The sequence below is a fragment of the Adiantum capillus-veneris genome, chromosome 7 (assembly GCF_014529385.1).
Source record: "Adiantum capillus-veneris isolate H3 chromosome 7, ASM1452938v2, whole genome shotgun sequence".
Lineage (NCBI taxonomy): Eukaryota > Viridiplantae > Streptophyta > Polypodiopsida > Polypodiales > Pteridaceae > Adiantum > Adiantum capillus-veneris.
In genome coordinates, this window is record NC_140937.1 from 62358384 (window position 1) to 62373845 (window position 15462).

The following is a 15462-nucleotide window of genomic DNA, read 5'->3' on the forward strand; positions in this document are numbered from 1 at the left end:
GAAGCAAGACAGAGGAGAGAGAGAGAGAGAGACAGAGAGTCCTTTGAACCTCTATGAAGTTGCGAGAGAGAGAGAGAGAGAGAGAGAGAGAGAGAGAGAGAGAGAGAGAGAGACCTCCGAAGCAAGACAGAGGAGAGAGAGAGAGACAGAGAGTCCTTTGAACCTCTATGAGGTTGCGAGAGAGAGAGAGAGAGAGAGAGAGAGAGAGAGAGAGAGAGAGAGAGAGAGAGAGGTTTTGACACCATTAAGAGAGAGACAACGAGAGGGAAGAATTTTTCTTTTTTTCTCCCAAGAGGCTTGCATCAAATAAGCTTCTAATTTTGCTAGCTTCTATTTTAGTAAAAATAGAAACTACTCTCAGCCACTCTCCTTTTCCCCTTTCAATTTCGACGGAATCTCAATTGGTATCTCATAAAAAAACCCACACTCCATGATGTGGCTGCCCTTTGGGCAGGCCCAAAAAACATTTGTGCAGCTATTACAGGCCAAAACCAAAATAACGTTTGCACATTTCCAAAAAACTTCTTCGAAATTTCAAATAAAAGAATTCATTTCCCAGAAGTTTTTCGAGCGAGGTGACGACCCTTCCTCGTCTAAACTGCGCAGCGCTCGTTCGTGGTCGAATGATAGAGCAGGCCTTTGTCCTAGGAAACCCAGTTGCAGAGAAAGGGGTAGCGGACAACTTAGACGTAACCTACACTGAACCCATACCTTTAACCCTAATCCTTGCAAGCATCAGCCTTTTGGCTGAACCGCAGAAGCTCCACACAGACAGCAAATGTATGTGCTTTATTTTCTTCTCTCCCCAGCCCTAGAAGGAACCCAAACTCAAACCTAGCCCAAAGCTTCAACCCTAAACCAGCATCAGCCTTATAGTCAAGGCATCGAAGCTCCACGCAGAGAGCAAATGTTCATGCTTCTCAATGATTGAAACTATCCTGGTCCGATGATGGTGCTGGCATTGGCAGCTGCTGACGAATCTCCTTGGCTGCACTACATCTTTTACAAGGGCGTTCATCTTCCATTCTTGTAAATGGTAAGCATTAGGCTTTTGGTTCATGAAAGGAAAGACAAAACCTTTTTTTTTTTCAAATACCAGCTGCTTGTTTGAAATGTTTGACCCGCTTAGCATCACCCAAAGTACATTTCTAATGCAAGTATGGTTTGCAAATTGGAATGAGCAACAAATTTTTTATTTTACATTTCTTCTTCAAATATATAGCTATTTCATTAGCACAGTAAAAGTAGGGCTCACCTTGCAGATTTCCATCTGCCTTCATAAAACTTTTATGTCATTTATGCATGAGCTTGTCTTTTCCATTTTGATACTTACTCGGAAGACCTGATTGTTGCTCCACAGGGGAATTTCATCTTTAGCATTGCGATGATAGGCCATTATGGACGTCACATCAGATTGGAGTTTTAGGGTGAGGTCTCGCCTGATCAGCAGTTGACTGCCCATTGGCAGCCTGTTAGAGAGGTAGGCTCTTTCTAGAGGAGGTCGTGTGTTGACCCCCGTTTTCACTATTGAGGAGGCACCACTTTGGAGACTGTGGATTTGGCAAGGAAAGCCACTTGTTCAGTTGGAGTGGGATCCTGGTGAGTGGCAGTGGCCTTCCTTTAGCCAGATGAAGCCCCTCTATCCTTCTTGGAGTACTCTATTTCCCTTGGGAGGATCCCATTTTTGCAGACTCGACACTTCCAGTTGTGAGGTTGACTACAGGGCAGTCTTCACACAGCTACGGTTGAGTGTATAGCTCAGACGCCTTATAGGTGATTTGGGTGTTGGGACAGGACACTGCCAACACTATCTACACTGACAACCAGAGCGCATTGGCAGTTGCGAGGAACCTAGTTTTTCATGCTCGCACAAAGCACATTGAGGTGCATTACCACTATGTCAGGGAGAGGCTCTCAGCAGGAGAGATCAGCTTGGCTTATGTGCCAACACAGGACAACCTTGCAGATCTTTTCACAAAGGCATTGTCTTGTGAGAAATTCAAAGCTTTCCGCGAAGCTTTGTGCTTACTCTGCTTCGTGGACTGATCATGTCCTCACAGGGCATGGCACTTCCCTATACTCTATGTGTCAGCTCTCGTTCATCACATCACTCCCAGGGGGGTTTTGTTACCATATACATGTGGTAGTGATGCGTGTGAACACACTTAGGACCGTCGGTGCATTTTCCCCCTCACTAGGAGGTTTTTTCCCTTGTGCATTGTATATACACCCATCACTCTAGGACTATCTCATCTTTTCATTGCACACAAAGTAATACACTTTGTGTTGTGTACCTTGAGCGTCCTTTGTCTTCTCCAAGCTCTGTGTGTTTTTTTGCAACACTAATTCCAACAATTACTTAGGCCAGACAGTGGTTGGGTGCATGGTGGAACTTTCCTCTTTACGCGACACAGTCCGGGAGTGGCTTCGATCTACACTTGATGGTTCCGAGGGCATCATCTTGGAGCTTATCATGTTGGACTGTCACATTTTTCAGGTTCAGCTTTCAGACAACCGCTATGCCGACTCTCTCTACAGTTGCTCTCCTATTGTTGCTGGGACTTGACTATCTGTTTTAGAGCGTTGGACACCACCAAAGTTCGATGTAGAGGAGTTTGATCACCAACAGCGGACCCTTGTTTTCTAGTCACTCTCTCCTTTCCATCGCTCCTGACTCATCTTTCACTCGCATAACTGCTAGGTGGGGCTTGGTTATACCACGTTCGCTGGCGACGAAGATCGGCACACCACAAATACAAGTCTATGTACCTCGAGACACCCACGTCCTGAATACAATACGACTCCGCAATCTCAACACGGAGCAGTTCCGTCTATACAGGTTGGTGGTTATCGGTCGTCCACATCAGTGTCTCAGGTGTCATCAATTTGGGCACATGGTGAGAGATTTCCCTTCCCACTTTTCTCGTTACTCGGAGTCACAACATCCCCTACCTCAGGGCGTAGCCTAGGGTTGACAAAAGGCCCCTCGCTATTATACCTTTCGGTTGGCACAACTGGAAAATTCCCCTAACTGATTCTAATGGATTCTGATGGGAATGCTGATGATCATGCTGTGTGCAACCAGAGGATATGCATCTATACCAAGTGACTGGGCATGCACGGTCTACGAATAGACTCACAAAAGTGCCAGATCACTTATAATCTAGACTGACTGGACTAACTGAACTCTGGTCATGCTGTAGCTTGTCCACGGACACGTAGGGCTGGATGTATCACGCGACACTACCCTCACTCAGCTTATGGAAGTTGCTAACACTGGTCTTGCCTTGTTGAAAGGAGAGGACAGTGGGTTTCTGAGCAACGATTGGGCAGCAAAAGAAAAATTCAGCGAAGAAGTCCTTTGCAAAAACAGCTCCTGAAGTGTCACAGGGGTCTGAAAAGGCCACCAAAGACAAGGATTCAGTCAGGACTTCTGGAGCGCAGGCAAAGAAACAAAAAAGGAAGCCTTATGTGCGCAAGTTGCTCGAGGGGCAGAAGGTCCTAATGGCTGAAAATAAATGCTTTATATGCGAGCAGCTTGGTCACTTTGCTACCAATTGTCCTCAAAGGAAAAGACCAGTTGACTCAGATGATAAAGAAGACGAGAAAGGTAAGAAGCCTAAACCCACGGCAGGTTTGGTGCCAGATATGGTGGGTGACAGGCCCAATACATCTAGATGCCAGTGAGTTATGCAGGGCATGGGGTAAAGTTAGGGATCAGACGGCACTCATCTTCTTTAATCCAGGTGCCAAAGCAAACTTTATCTCACCTGAGTTAGCTATGAAGCTGGGCATCAAATGTGAAGAGATGGGGTACATAGCACAGGCAGGGTTGGCATGTCCTGGCAACTTAGAGTGTGTTACTCCCATTATTGGAAAGCTACGTCTGCATATTCAGTCGTATGTGGACACAGAAGAGTTCTATATTATGCCATTGGCAGGGTGCGATGCGCTACTTGGAATTCCCTGGATGTTCAGAGTACATGGCGTGCTGGATGTCTTCGGCAAGACGATCACCCTTTAGCATAGGGGCAAAACTCATGTTTTGGATGTAAAGCTCAAAGGGGAGTCAGTTCCTATTGTATCTGCTTCTGCTAACACTTCTGTAATAAAGAATCATCTTTCTGTGTACTTGATTTTTGCACGTGATGTCTCAGATAATGATTAGTCAAATTTATCTGTGCTAGATAAAGAAAGGTTAGCATTTTTGCAAAAGTTTAGTGACTGTTTTTCTGATTCATTACCGTCGCAATTGCCGCCAGAGAGACCTGAGGACCATCGGATAGATTTGGTGCCAGGGTGTAGCCCACCAAATAGACCTCCCTATAGGTTAGCGTGGCGCAACAGAAAGAGATTATGGGCCAGGTTGAGGAGTTATTAGAGAAGGGGCTGATTTAGCCTAGTTCTTCACCCTTTTGCTCCCCAGTGCTCCTGGTGCAGAAGAAGGATGGCTCATGGCGCATGTGTATTGATTACCGTGCGTTGAATAAGAATACCATCAAGAATAGGTTCCCTATTCCTAGAATTGATGATATTCTCGATCGTTTAGAGGGTGCTGCAATTTTCAGCAGGATAGACCTTAAGAGTGGGTACCATCAGATTCGTATAAGGCCAGAGGATGTGCACAAGACTGCGTTTAGAACGACATTTGGTCTTTATGAGTTTCTAGTGATGCCGTTTGGGCTAACAAATGCTCCTGCCACATTCAATAGAATGATGGACCGGATTTTCCGCTCGCATCAACAGTTTGTTGGAACGTTCTTCGATGACATGATAGTCTATTCAAAGAATGAAGAGGAGCATAGGCGTCACTTGACCATTGTGTTCGGAGAGTTGCGCAGTCATAGGTTACTTGTCAATCCTAAGAAAAGTGAATTCTTCTTGGAAGAGATCCACTTTCTTGGCCACATAGTTTCAAAGGATGGTGTTAGAATGGATCCCGCAAAGGTCGAAGCTATTAAGACATGGCGAGACTTGAAGACTGTGCACGATGTCAGAAGCTTCTTGGGATTGTGTTCCTACTATAGAAGGTTTATCATAAATTTTGCAGAGATAGCATCACCTCTTCACGCTTTGCAAAAGAAAGAGGTCACTTTCAGATGGACCCAAAAAGAGATTTCAGCTTTTAGTCTCTTGAAGGAAAAGTTGACTTCAAATCTAGTAATTGTTTTCCCAGATCTTAGAAAGTCATTTGTGGTCCAGTGTGACGCGTGTGGCAGTAGCATCGGAGCAGTGCTATTGCAAAATGGACGGGTAGTAGCTTATGAAAGCCGAATTTTGCAGGGCCAGAGAAGACTATGCAAGTCTATGAGAAAGAGCTGTTGGCCGTGATTCATGCGCTTTCTAGCTGGAAGCACTACCTCTTAGGTACTGATTTTGTTGTCCAGACAGACCATCAGACCTTGCGATACTTCTTGACACAGTCAAAGTTATCCGAAAAGCATATGCGATGGGCAAATATTATTTCCATGTTCCACTTCCCGATTATGCATGTGGAAGGCAAGAAGAATGTTGGCTGATGCATTATCAAGGAAGCCACAAATTTCAGCTGTGTCAATTCCTTATCATCATGAGTTTTTTTTTTCCCCCCCGAGAAAAAGATCCTTCTATTAGTTATTGAAACTGCCCATAGGGCTACAACTACCTCTTCAAGAGAGGGCTACAACAACCATGGTGGGAGACTCTCCCAATGAAAAAACCAGTATATGTACAATGGGGCTAAATCAAGAAATGGGGGGAGGGAAGAGCCACACAGGTGGTCGGTAATGCCATCGGAGTACACCCTGGACTATGGTGTAAAAAGGCCCAGGATGCCAGAGTCGAAGGAAAGCCTCACGGCGCTCCTGCATGCGGTCGGAGCTGCCCTGTAGTCCCTCAAGTTGTCCCCTGAGAGTATGGATCAGCTCTAGCCAAAAATCACGAACAGTCTCTGCTGGTGGCACAGGGCGAGCCTCAAAGATGCGGAAGCAACGGGCTCGCCAGATGAACCAGAGTGTCAGGCCACTGATGAGCTCCCAGCTCCCAACACTCCTCTCTCTCACTGCACCACTCCTGTGGAGTAAGCTCTATAGCAGGCTGGAGTGTAGGTCGCCCCTCCTGCATCACTATCATCCTGTTGGTGGAAGTGCCGGGCCCGTGAGGGTGGACCAAGCCGCTGCCCCCCAAGTGTACTGTCGAGCCGTGGAGAGAGCAGGCATCAGCCGAAGAACTCGTAGCCACACCTGCTGGGCCGAGGGACAGTCCCAAAGACAGTGAAGCTGACTCTCCACCAAATGGTCACAAGCTACACAAGCGGCCGAGAGACCACTATGCACTAGCCAGCTCCCTACTGCTGTAGCTCTGTGTGCGACCAGCCATTGAAACAAGGTGACTCGTCTCGGCTGTCTGGAGTCCCACAACCTCTCCCAAAAGGCTACCAAGAACTCAAATGTGAGACCCTCCTCCTGCCAATGAGGTGCTGCAGCGGGGCGGGCCTCTCTGTGTGCTGCTAGTATATGACGTCCCAGTCGAACAGTGTACTGAAAGAACGTGACTTCTGGGTGGTCTGCAGAAGAGAAGGGGTCCCTCCATAGCCACTCACCAGGATCCCACTGTACTCGTGCCAGTGGACAACACTCCCAAGCCCACAGCCTCCAGTGTCCAGTCTCAAGAGCTACTGGGTCAGGGTCTACGACACAAGTCCTCCCACAGATGCCCACTACTCGGATCCTCTGAAAACAGCACTCTGCTACCTGTGGCGCCTCTACTACAACTCGCTGTAGGCGTTCCCCACCCTGAAGCTCGAAGAAAAGGGCTGGGACAGTCTCTGAGCAGGCCCTGACTGAGATGAGAACCTCCAGTCGTGTGAAGGCTCCCATCCACCGGGGTGCTACGGCATGAGCCACTCAGTTGGAACCGACTCCGAGATTTCCTGACACATGCTCTGCACCCCTCTCATGCCCTGTAGTTGGAGCCCCTGTACCTCCTCTGACAAACCTGTGAACTCTAGCTAGTCACCTAAAGAGCGCGCTGGACCTGCTGCCATGGGACCCCAGGAAACATGAGGCCGACTACCAACCAAGTGGCCTCTTTGAGTGCTAACCATCGGGTTCCAGACGAGGGACTGCCGTAGGCGCTTCTTCGTGCACGTAGGCTGTCTCTGCTCCAGGCCATGCCGTAAGAGCTCCCAAGATCGAAGCAAACTCACAACGAAGCGGTCCTCCAGTCTCCTGCTCAAACCAACTCTGCGCATCTCTGTAAAGATCCATCTGGTCGAAGGTTGCCAAGGGCCTCCTGACTGAGGCACCCTAGCACGAAGCTGTTGTAGCAAGAACTCCTTCCAGGGCTCCTCACCTGGAAGAAGTCCTCTGACGATGAACTTGTCAAGAGTCTTCACCTCCTCCCACCAAGCGGCGTCGTCGGCCCATTCTCGGCATTTCAATCCTACTGCTGATGTAGACTCCGGCATGGCCTGGAACTCATCACTGAGAAAGAGGCCCCTTAAGGCTCCGCCACATGTAGACAAGCGGCCAAGCATAAGCCAATTAAATGCAAATCTTGTCTCTGAATATTTGAGCAAGGACAAGTGGCTCCTCTTTGAGAATTCATGGCGCACTTTTTGATGGTTGAGCACAAAGGAGACAATTTGAGAGGCGTCACCAATGGTGGGTGAAATCCATGACAAGTTCCCTATGTCCTTGAGGAGGTTATTGAGGCAATGCGCCATGCAAAATGTGACATGGATGCTGGGATACATGCCCTCAATGATAGCTCCGGCTGCCCTATTTGACGCCTCTCCATCTGTAACCATACAACGGACATTCTCCGGGCCGGTGATCTCTATGGTGCTTGTCCACTCTGCAACAAGCATCTCGGCGGCCTTGCCACTATCGGATGCATCATGTGACTCCACAAAGTACATCTCCCCCCGAGAGTAGGCCACCACCCCGTGGATGGACCGCTTGCGGGTGTCGCTCCATCCATCTACAAGAAGAGAGACGCCATTGGTCTCCCACAAATCCTTTGTTGCTTGGGCCGCTTGCTCCACGGCAAGCTTCTCTTTGTCAAGGAGGGTGGTGCGAAGCCTTTCCGATGAAGGTGGCACATAAGAGGAGCCATATTCCCCTATTTTCGTAACCATGGTTCGAAAGTATGGAGACCTATCCACACAAAATAGAGCATGTTGTGTTAGTATGGAGAGTCGAGAGTCGAGAAGTTATAACCCATTATGAATACAAAATGGAAGATTGCAATGTGCATATGCCAAGGGAAACTCACCGCGAAGCATGGAAGGCAATGTGGTCGTGGAAGAAGAATCGGGCAACCGACCTATCCACCTCTTCCTTCAATTTAGGATTCCAATTTTCGTTGAGAGTGGTTTGGCGATGCGGAACGGAAGAGGACGGTGTAGATCCATGGCTCTTGAAGGTTCGAGAGATGTCGTCAAGGTTGGCTTCCCTTTGCTCTCGCGGTGTCGCCGTGGTGGAGGGATCAACGGCAACAAAACGGCCCCTCTTGGCCGCTTCCGCAACCTCATACATTGTGAGCTCCTCAAGAAGATCCAACCTCTTCTCGGGAGCTACATGAGGGCAAAACTTTACCTCGTGACCGGGTTCATGAAGAAGATGGGCTCGCACTTTGTTTGAACCACCCGATCTCTTGTATGGACATAGCTTGCACGTCCATGGTCTTGCACCGCCACCTTTGCCACGCGAGCTAAAGTCGACTTCATCCCACCACGACCACTTTTGCACGGCGGGCCTCCTTCGAGAAGAAGCGGCTTGAGAAGTGGAGTTGGCTTGAGATGACATGATGGTGGAGAGACTCGAGAGAGTAGAGCTAGAAGTTAGAAGAGTTAGAGGAGAGCTTGTGTGGAGAGAGAGTAAAGGAGAGCTTCAAAGTGGGTAGAAGAGGGAGAGGAGAGCTTCAAAGTTCAAACTTCAAAGTGGGTAGAAGAGGGAGAGACTTGAGAGTGGAGACTAGAGTGTAGAGTAGTCAATGGTCATGCTTCAAGCTTGAGCAATGAGCATTGAGTAGAGAGGAAAGCATTGATGATTGAGACTTGAGTAGCTTGAGCCTTGAGTAGCTTGAGCCTTGAGCTTGAGGGAAATGGAATGAGCATTGAGACTATGAGTATTAAGAGGCCCAAGGGAGCCTTTTATAGCCTCCCAAGGGCCAAGGCTCCAAAAATATGGCAGTTGGGGCTGCACACATCCGTTGCAAACGGTCAAAAACGGGCAAAAATTTGAATCTGTTCCATCCGACCCCGGCCGACCCCGTCCGACCCCTGCCGTCCCCTGTCCGTCCCCCCTGCGACCCGCCCGTCTGGCCCGATTTTCGTCCGTCCCCCGGCGTTCCCGGCCCGGTTACGGCCGTCCCCCGGCCCTAGGGCCCGTCCCCCCCGTCCCCTGTAACTATGCCATGTATAAGGCTCTCTAGAAGTGGCTGAATTCTCAAACTCAGAACCTTGGCAAGAATTTTGTAGGCTGAGTTGAGGATGGTGATGAGGCGCCACTGTCGTATCTCATCCAAGGAGACACCCTCCTTGGTAATGAGGTAGATCAAGCCCTCACTCATGCTGTCAGGCATCACTCCTGTGTGCAAAATGTACTGAAAAGCACTACAGAGATTTGGGCCAAGCAGGTCCCAGTACTCCATGAAAAATTTGGGAGTCAACCCATCCTCACCTGGACAGCTACCACGGGGAGGGCCCTAAGAGCCGTGTGTAGCTCCTCAAGTTGAAGTGGCAGCTCTAGCCTCTGACGCATCTCCTCAGTCACAAGACAAGGCATCTGTGCCCAAACCTGCTCCCTGCATGCATCCTGACGCTCTGATTGGGGCTCTCCAGACAGTAACTCATGGTAAAAGTCAGTAGCAACTGCACGCATATCCTCTAGCTCTGAAGCAACTGACCCGTCGGGCCTCCTCAACTGACTGACCTTGGCATGCGAGTGCCGAGGTCCCACTGCCTCAAAGAAAGCACCAGTAACTCTGTCGCCCACCTTGGTCCACTGAGATGCCTGTCGGTGGAAAGCAAACTCATGTTGCCTCTCCTTTGTGCTAGCAAGCTCTTGTCGAGCCTGCTGTAACTGCTCCTCCAACCAAGGACTGTCTGGATGCTGCTCCTGCATTCTCTGTAACGAAGCAATGCCCCGTCTGAGACGCTGCTCCGCCTCTCTTGCTGCAGCCCCCGGCGAGTTAGAGACTCTTGGAGAAAAAAATGGCTAATCTGAGCTAGGCCTGAGGTCACTATGTCAGCAGGAGAATCCTGCCTGTCCAAGCCCTCTGTCCAGAGAGCCTCTACCCTCTCTCTGAGTGTTGAGTCCAACAAGACCCTCTCAGGGATGCGAAGCATCGTGCTTCGACTCCTCTGCCTGTCTGCCACTGTGAGGATCACTGGTGCATGGTCCGAGAAGGAGGTCCCTGCCAGGATGCCCACTGACCCTCCCAAGTCACTGAAGTGGTCACTAGTGTAGAAGCGATCTATCCGCGATAGATTCACTCCTCCTGTCACAAATGGGAGCGCATAGCAATATAAAATATACTCGGATAAATAAAATTTATCACTTAATATTGAAGCCAGAGGATATAGAGAGAGAGAGAGAGAGATAAAGTGAGAAGATCGACACAGTACTGGGGACCAGAAGATGGGCTGGTCCCCCCACCTTAAAGAGAATTCTTTATTAGGGAGAATCTTTTTACAAGCACAAGAACCGGAGAAAACCCCTCCGTTCTAAATCTTTGACTCGATGGTCGTTCCTTCCCGTAAGGGAAATTCGAGAGACGAGCTCTCAATCCTTTTTGTGTCTGTACTCATAGTCGAGACTTCGCAGACAATTTCCGAATTCCGTTTCCGGAATTCCCAAGCGTAGGCCGAAGCCTTCTCGCTTCTCCTTCGCGATGAAGTACCTGCAAACACACACGCAAACACGCGACAACAATTCGTATGGCGAATCCACAATAGATACCTGTCGCTCTTGTGCGGGAAAAGCGACTTCCGTGCTTCGTAGTCTCGCGATCTCTCGCGTCTTTTGGCGGCAGAGTCTTCTCTTGCTCGCGTTGGTAACCTCCCTTCAGTGAGGGCATGCGGTGCTTTTATAGCTTCTTCGCCACAGCACGAATAGCTGCTCGCGTAGAGATCGCGGCCGGGTTTTTTTTTTTTTTTTCGTTTTTTTTAATTCTGTTCTACCCGAAATAGGGAGAGAGAATTCGCTGGCTGGTTTTGTTGCTTTATTTTCTAAGTGGCTGCCCACTTATTAAGTGGACGGTCGGCATATTTTAAAATTGGTATGAACCTGCCCAAAAACTCAATAAAACCTTATAAGTTTAAAACAATGCTTTTCACAACACTTCCCAGGCGTCCCTGGATGCAACCACATGGACGAATGCAATGCAAACATAGATTCCTCGCGGGAAAGCGTCTGCTCTTCCCGGAAAACTCGTTAAAATATTCCGCTTTTTAAGAAAAGCTTCTCAGAACCCATCTTTATTCTTGTGCTTGCGTCTTTACGCGTATTCCTCTTTTCCAGTTCGGATGTCCTCTCGACTATGGATATCCCCTTTCCGATGCACCTGTCACCCACCTTGTGACGCATCAGGAATACCCATCACCTAGTCCTTTCCTACCGAACTTACGGTACAATCCCCTTCACGATGCTCTATGTCACCCATCCTATGACGCATCAAAGATGTCCGTTCCTGGATGGTCGGATACTTCTTTCCGATGCTCCCTATCACCCATCCGATGTGATGCATCAGAAGTACCCGTTCCTGGTGGCCTTACAGATATTCCCGTTCTCAGTGCTCCCGTCATTACTTTGAATGACGCACTAGGAATTCTCTGTACTCGGATGTCTCCAGTGAGAAAAACCCTCTCACTTAAAATTCCAATAATCCATTTAGAATTATTTTTTTGGTGTTCCAAGCGAGAAAACCCTCTCACTTATAAATCCAATAATTCATTTAGAATTATTTTTCTGTCGGATAAAGCCAATTTAGCAACATCCCTCTCACTTATAGACAGTTGTCCTTAATTGTAGAGGTCCAACTGAATTGCCGGGGAGAAACCGGAAAGATTCCAAATCTTGCTCAATGGTGAGTTGAGCTAGTCCTTTCTCAAAAGAGAACTTAAAAATTAAATTTAACAAAAATTCAATAATTCAATACTTACCCGTTTCATGTCTGTCCTATAGTACCTCGAGGATATCCTTCACCTTTCATTAAACTTACGAGCCATGTAAGAACTCATCATTCACGTCTTTCCAACAGATCGGAAGTTTTCCTTATCCAAGAATCTGTTAACTCAATTCCACCTTCTCAATCCCGAGAAGAATAATTCTCCTAGAAATCAATCTAGGTCTTTGTCCTTGCACATAACCTTGCGCTATTAGTCCTGAAGATATTAAACCTCCTGTGTCCTCCCACATAGGGAATGCCCAAATCATAAGAATATTAATCTCGATGTCTTCCTCCACAAACAAAGTCTGTGATCACCTTAAAGAAGGTTCTTGTTTCGGGCCGTCTCTCAACGTAGGCGGACGGTTCCAATCCGAAGATTCCTTGTGCACGGCGCACTTCCTTTCAATCTTTTCCTCCTTGCAAGCATCAATGACGCCTTGCAAAATCTCAGGCAGATAGGATTCTAGCCATAGCATTTTCTAAACGTACGTTCAAATTCGGTTCACAATAGAGCGAACCTTCTTTGATTCTCAGGGATGTTCTCCCATATGTAATTCTTAGCATTTTGAAACGGTTGGCGAGCTATATTCTTATGAACATAATAGTTCGAATTTATTCCAGCAGCAGCGCGTGTAAATGCTACTTGACCTGCTCATGGAGAAACATATACCACAACCAAAAGTTGCTTCTGTAATGGTAAAAGCACATAGCGTACTCAATGATCAACGATTATCAGAAAACCTCTTCTCCGTAGAGAAAATCAAATTCCTTCTACCGAACACATCTCAAATAGAGATTCTCGTGTCGGAATATCCTTGCGTGCAAAAAGCCGCTCAAGACAGTATAACAAACTCTCGTCCAGTTCCTGGCATAGGTCTGCATCTTCGTGTGTTATCCATGTACTCAAACGTGTACATAATTCTTAAGCTGTGTTAGAGTTTCGGTGAACCTGGGAAATTACCTTCCCTTCGTAAGATCCTTAGAGCGAAGACGCTCAACTTGATGATCACTTGGCTCGATCTTAGAGCAAAACCCGCTCATCAAATAATCTAGGATTTTAATCCTTGGATTCCTCAAGCACTGGCCGTAGTCGTCGCTTGTTCCTTCCTTCCTAAAGAGAGTGTTTATTCACTTGTGCAAAAAGCACTACCATATCTTCCCTTACCGTGTAGGGGGTGTGGGCTTAAAGAGTACTCAAGCTTCATGAAAGCTTTTCTTTGCTTGAAAACTCAAAATGGTTCCTTCATAATTTCCTACCCGCAGTAGCAGGTAATCTGTTCGAGAATTACCGGATACCAGATCAATAGTTGACCTTCCGGCTAGTTAAGCAAACCAATTCATCTCAGAAAACAATGTTTCAGTTTGATCCTGCTCTCATAAACACTCGAGAGTGGTAGTCCCGGTTAGACATAACCATATCTTGTGCAACAGAGCAAACAAGCACAATGCACTTTATGATTTCCTCAAAGATGTAACTTTGATTGAAAACCTGCCCTCTCACTTAAAGTTCGAGGGTCTTCTATTCAAGAACTCACGAGTTAGATTGAATTCCCTTACTCCAAACTTTTTGTGTTCAATGATTCCCGTCCCACTACGGGGATTGGATTCTATGTACACTAAGGTGTACACTTTCAGCTTTTATTGCTGACTCTACCATCTTCTGCAAAGTATTTTGCAGATGCGTCTACAAAATTTGGGCAAGACCTTTGTTGAATTTCTTCATCTTTCCTTCCTCAGAGAGGATCGAGAGTGGAGCTACCTTGGCAAGAGTGAACCACTACTAGCTTTGACTAACTCGTGTTCCTATTGGGCAAACCCATCCCAATCTTCTTGGATGCCTTCCTCAAAGTGTAGAGGAAAAAAATTTGTCGAAAAATTCAGCCTTGAATTGAATCCAAGTCTTGTTGTAAGTTCCTTGCAGAGCTTTGGTATACCACCAAGTACTTGCAATCCCCTTGAGGTGTTTAATCGCATGCCTCATCTTCGACGCTTTTTCAGAAATTGCCGTTTGCAAAGGCAACTTCAAACTTGTCGAATCAAAGCGGTAGCTTTCGGGGTATCTTCCCTTCCGTCAAAAGTATCAAACTTGACTGGAAGTGTTCCTAGGTCTAGAGACCTTCTTCATATCCTTCCCGGAATGACGGGATTTCATGGCTATAGTTCTGGATTGACGTTCATGGATATTTTCTGGATTCTGAAGAATCTCGAGCATTCCGCTCCTTGGATTCTCAAAGTTCTTGAGCATCATGCTCTTGTCGCCTTCTCAGAGAATCCCAAGCCTTGTGTCGACTTCTTGCAAAGAGAAAAAAGAATTTCCAACTCTGCGAGCTTTTCCTTGCAGGACTTAGGGTTCCGCTTGCTTACTTCTCTCTTGGCTTGTCATGGCTTCTTCCCGTATCTTCCTAGAGTCGTCCTCCTTTACAGAGAAAGAGAGGAGACCATGCTCTGATACCACTGTCACAAACGGGAGTGCATAGCAATATAAAATATACTTGGATAAATAAAATTTATCACTTAATATTGAAGCTAGAGGATATAGAGAGAAATAGATAGAGAGAGAGAGATAAAGTGAGAAGATCGACACAGTATTGGGGACCAAAAGTTGGGCTGGTCCCCCCCCTTAAAGAGAATTCTTTATTCGGCAGAATCTTTTTACAAGCACAAGAACCGGAGAAAACCCCTCCGTTCTAAATCTTTTGACTCGATGGTCGTTCCTTCCCGTAAGGGAAATCCGAGAGACGAGCTCTCAATCCTTTTTCCGTCTGTACTCATAGTCGAGACTTCGCAGACAATTTCCGAATTCCGTTTCCGGAATTCCCAAGCGTAGGCTGAAGCCTTCTTGCTTCTCCTTCGCGATGAAGTACCTACAAACACACACGCAAACACGCGACAACAATTCGTATGGCGAATCCACAATAGATACCTGTCGCTCTTGTGCGGAAAAAGCGACTTCCGTGCTTCGTAGTCTCGCTATCTCTCGCGTCTTCTGGCGGCAGAGTCTTCTCTTGCTCGCGTTGGTAACCTCCCTTCAGTGAGGGCATGTGGTGCTTTTATAGCTTCTTCGCTACAACATGAATAGCTGCTCGCGTAGAGATCGCGGCCGTTTTTTTTTTTTATACATTTTTTTAAAATTTTTCTTTCGTTTTTTTTTTTCTGTTCTACCCGAAATAGGGAGAGAGAATTCGTTGGCTGGTTTTGTTGCTTTATTTTCTAAGTGGTTGCCCACTTATTAAGTGGACGGTTGGCATATTTTAAAATTGGTCTGAACCTGCCCAAAAACTCGATAAAACCTTATAAGTTTAAAAC

The 15462-nt window shown here is 47.2% G+C and overlaps 1 protein-coding gene across 4 annotated transcripts in view; it reads left to right on the forward strand.

Moving 5' to 3' along the window:
* The first annotated feature begins 535 nt into the window (after window positions 1–535).
* Window positions 536–15462, forward strand: part of LOC147453959 (uncharacterized) — an 89920-nt gene continuing 74993 nt past the window's right edge. For 2 of the 4 annotated variants that reach the window (XR_015188581.1, XM_086516002.1), the window contains exon 1: window positions 536–1036. Coding sequence is in view for 3 of the 4 variants with exons in the window: in XM_086516002.1 (XP_086372128.1) it covers window positions 1034–1036 (3 nt within the window). In the remaining variant the exon portion in view is untranslated. The remainder of the gene's footprint in view (window positions 1037–15462) is intronic. The other 2 variants (XM_086516001.1, XM_086516003.1) reach the window with 2 other exon arrangements.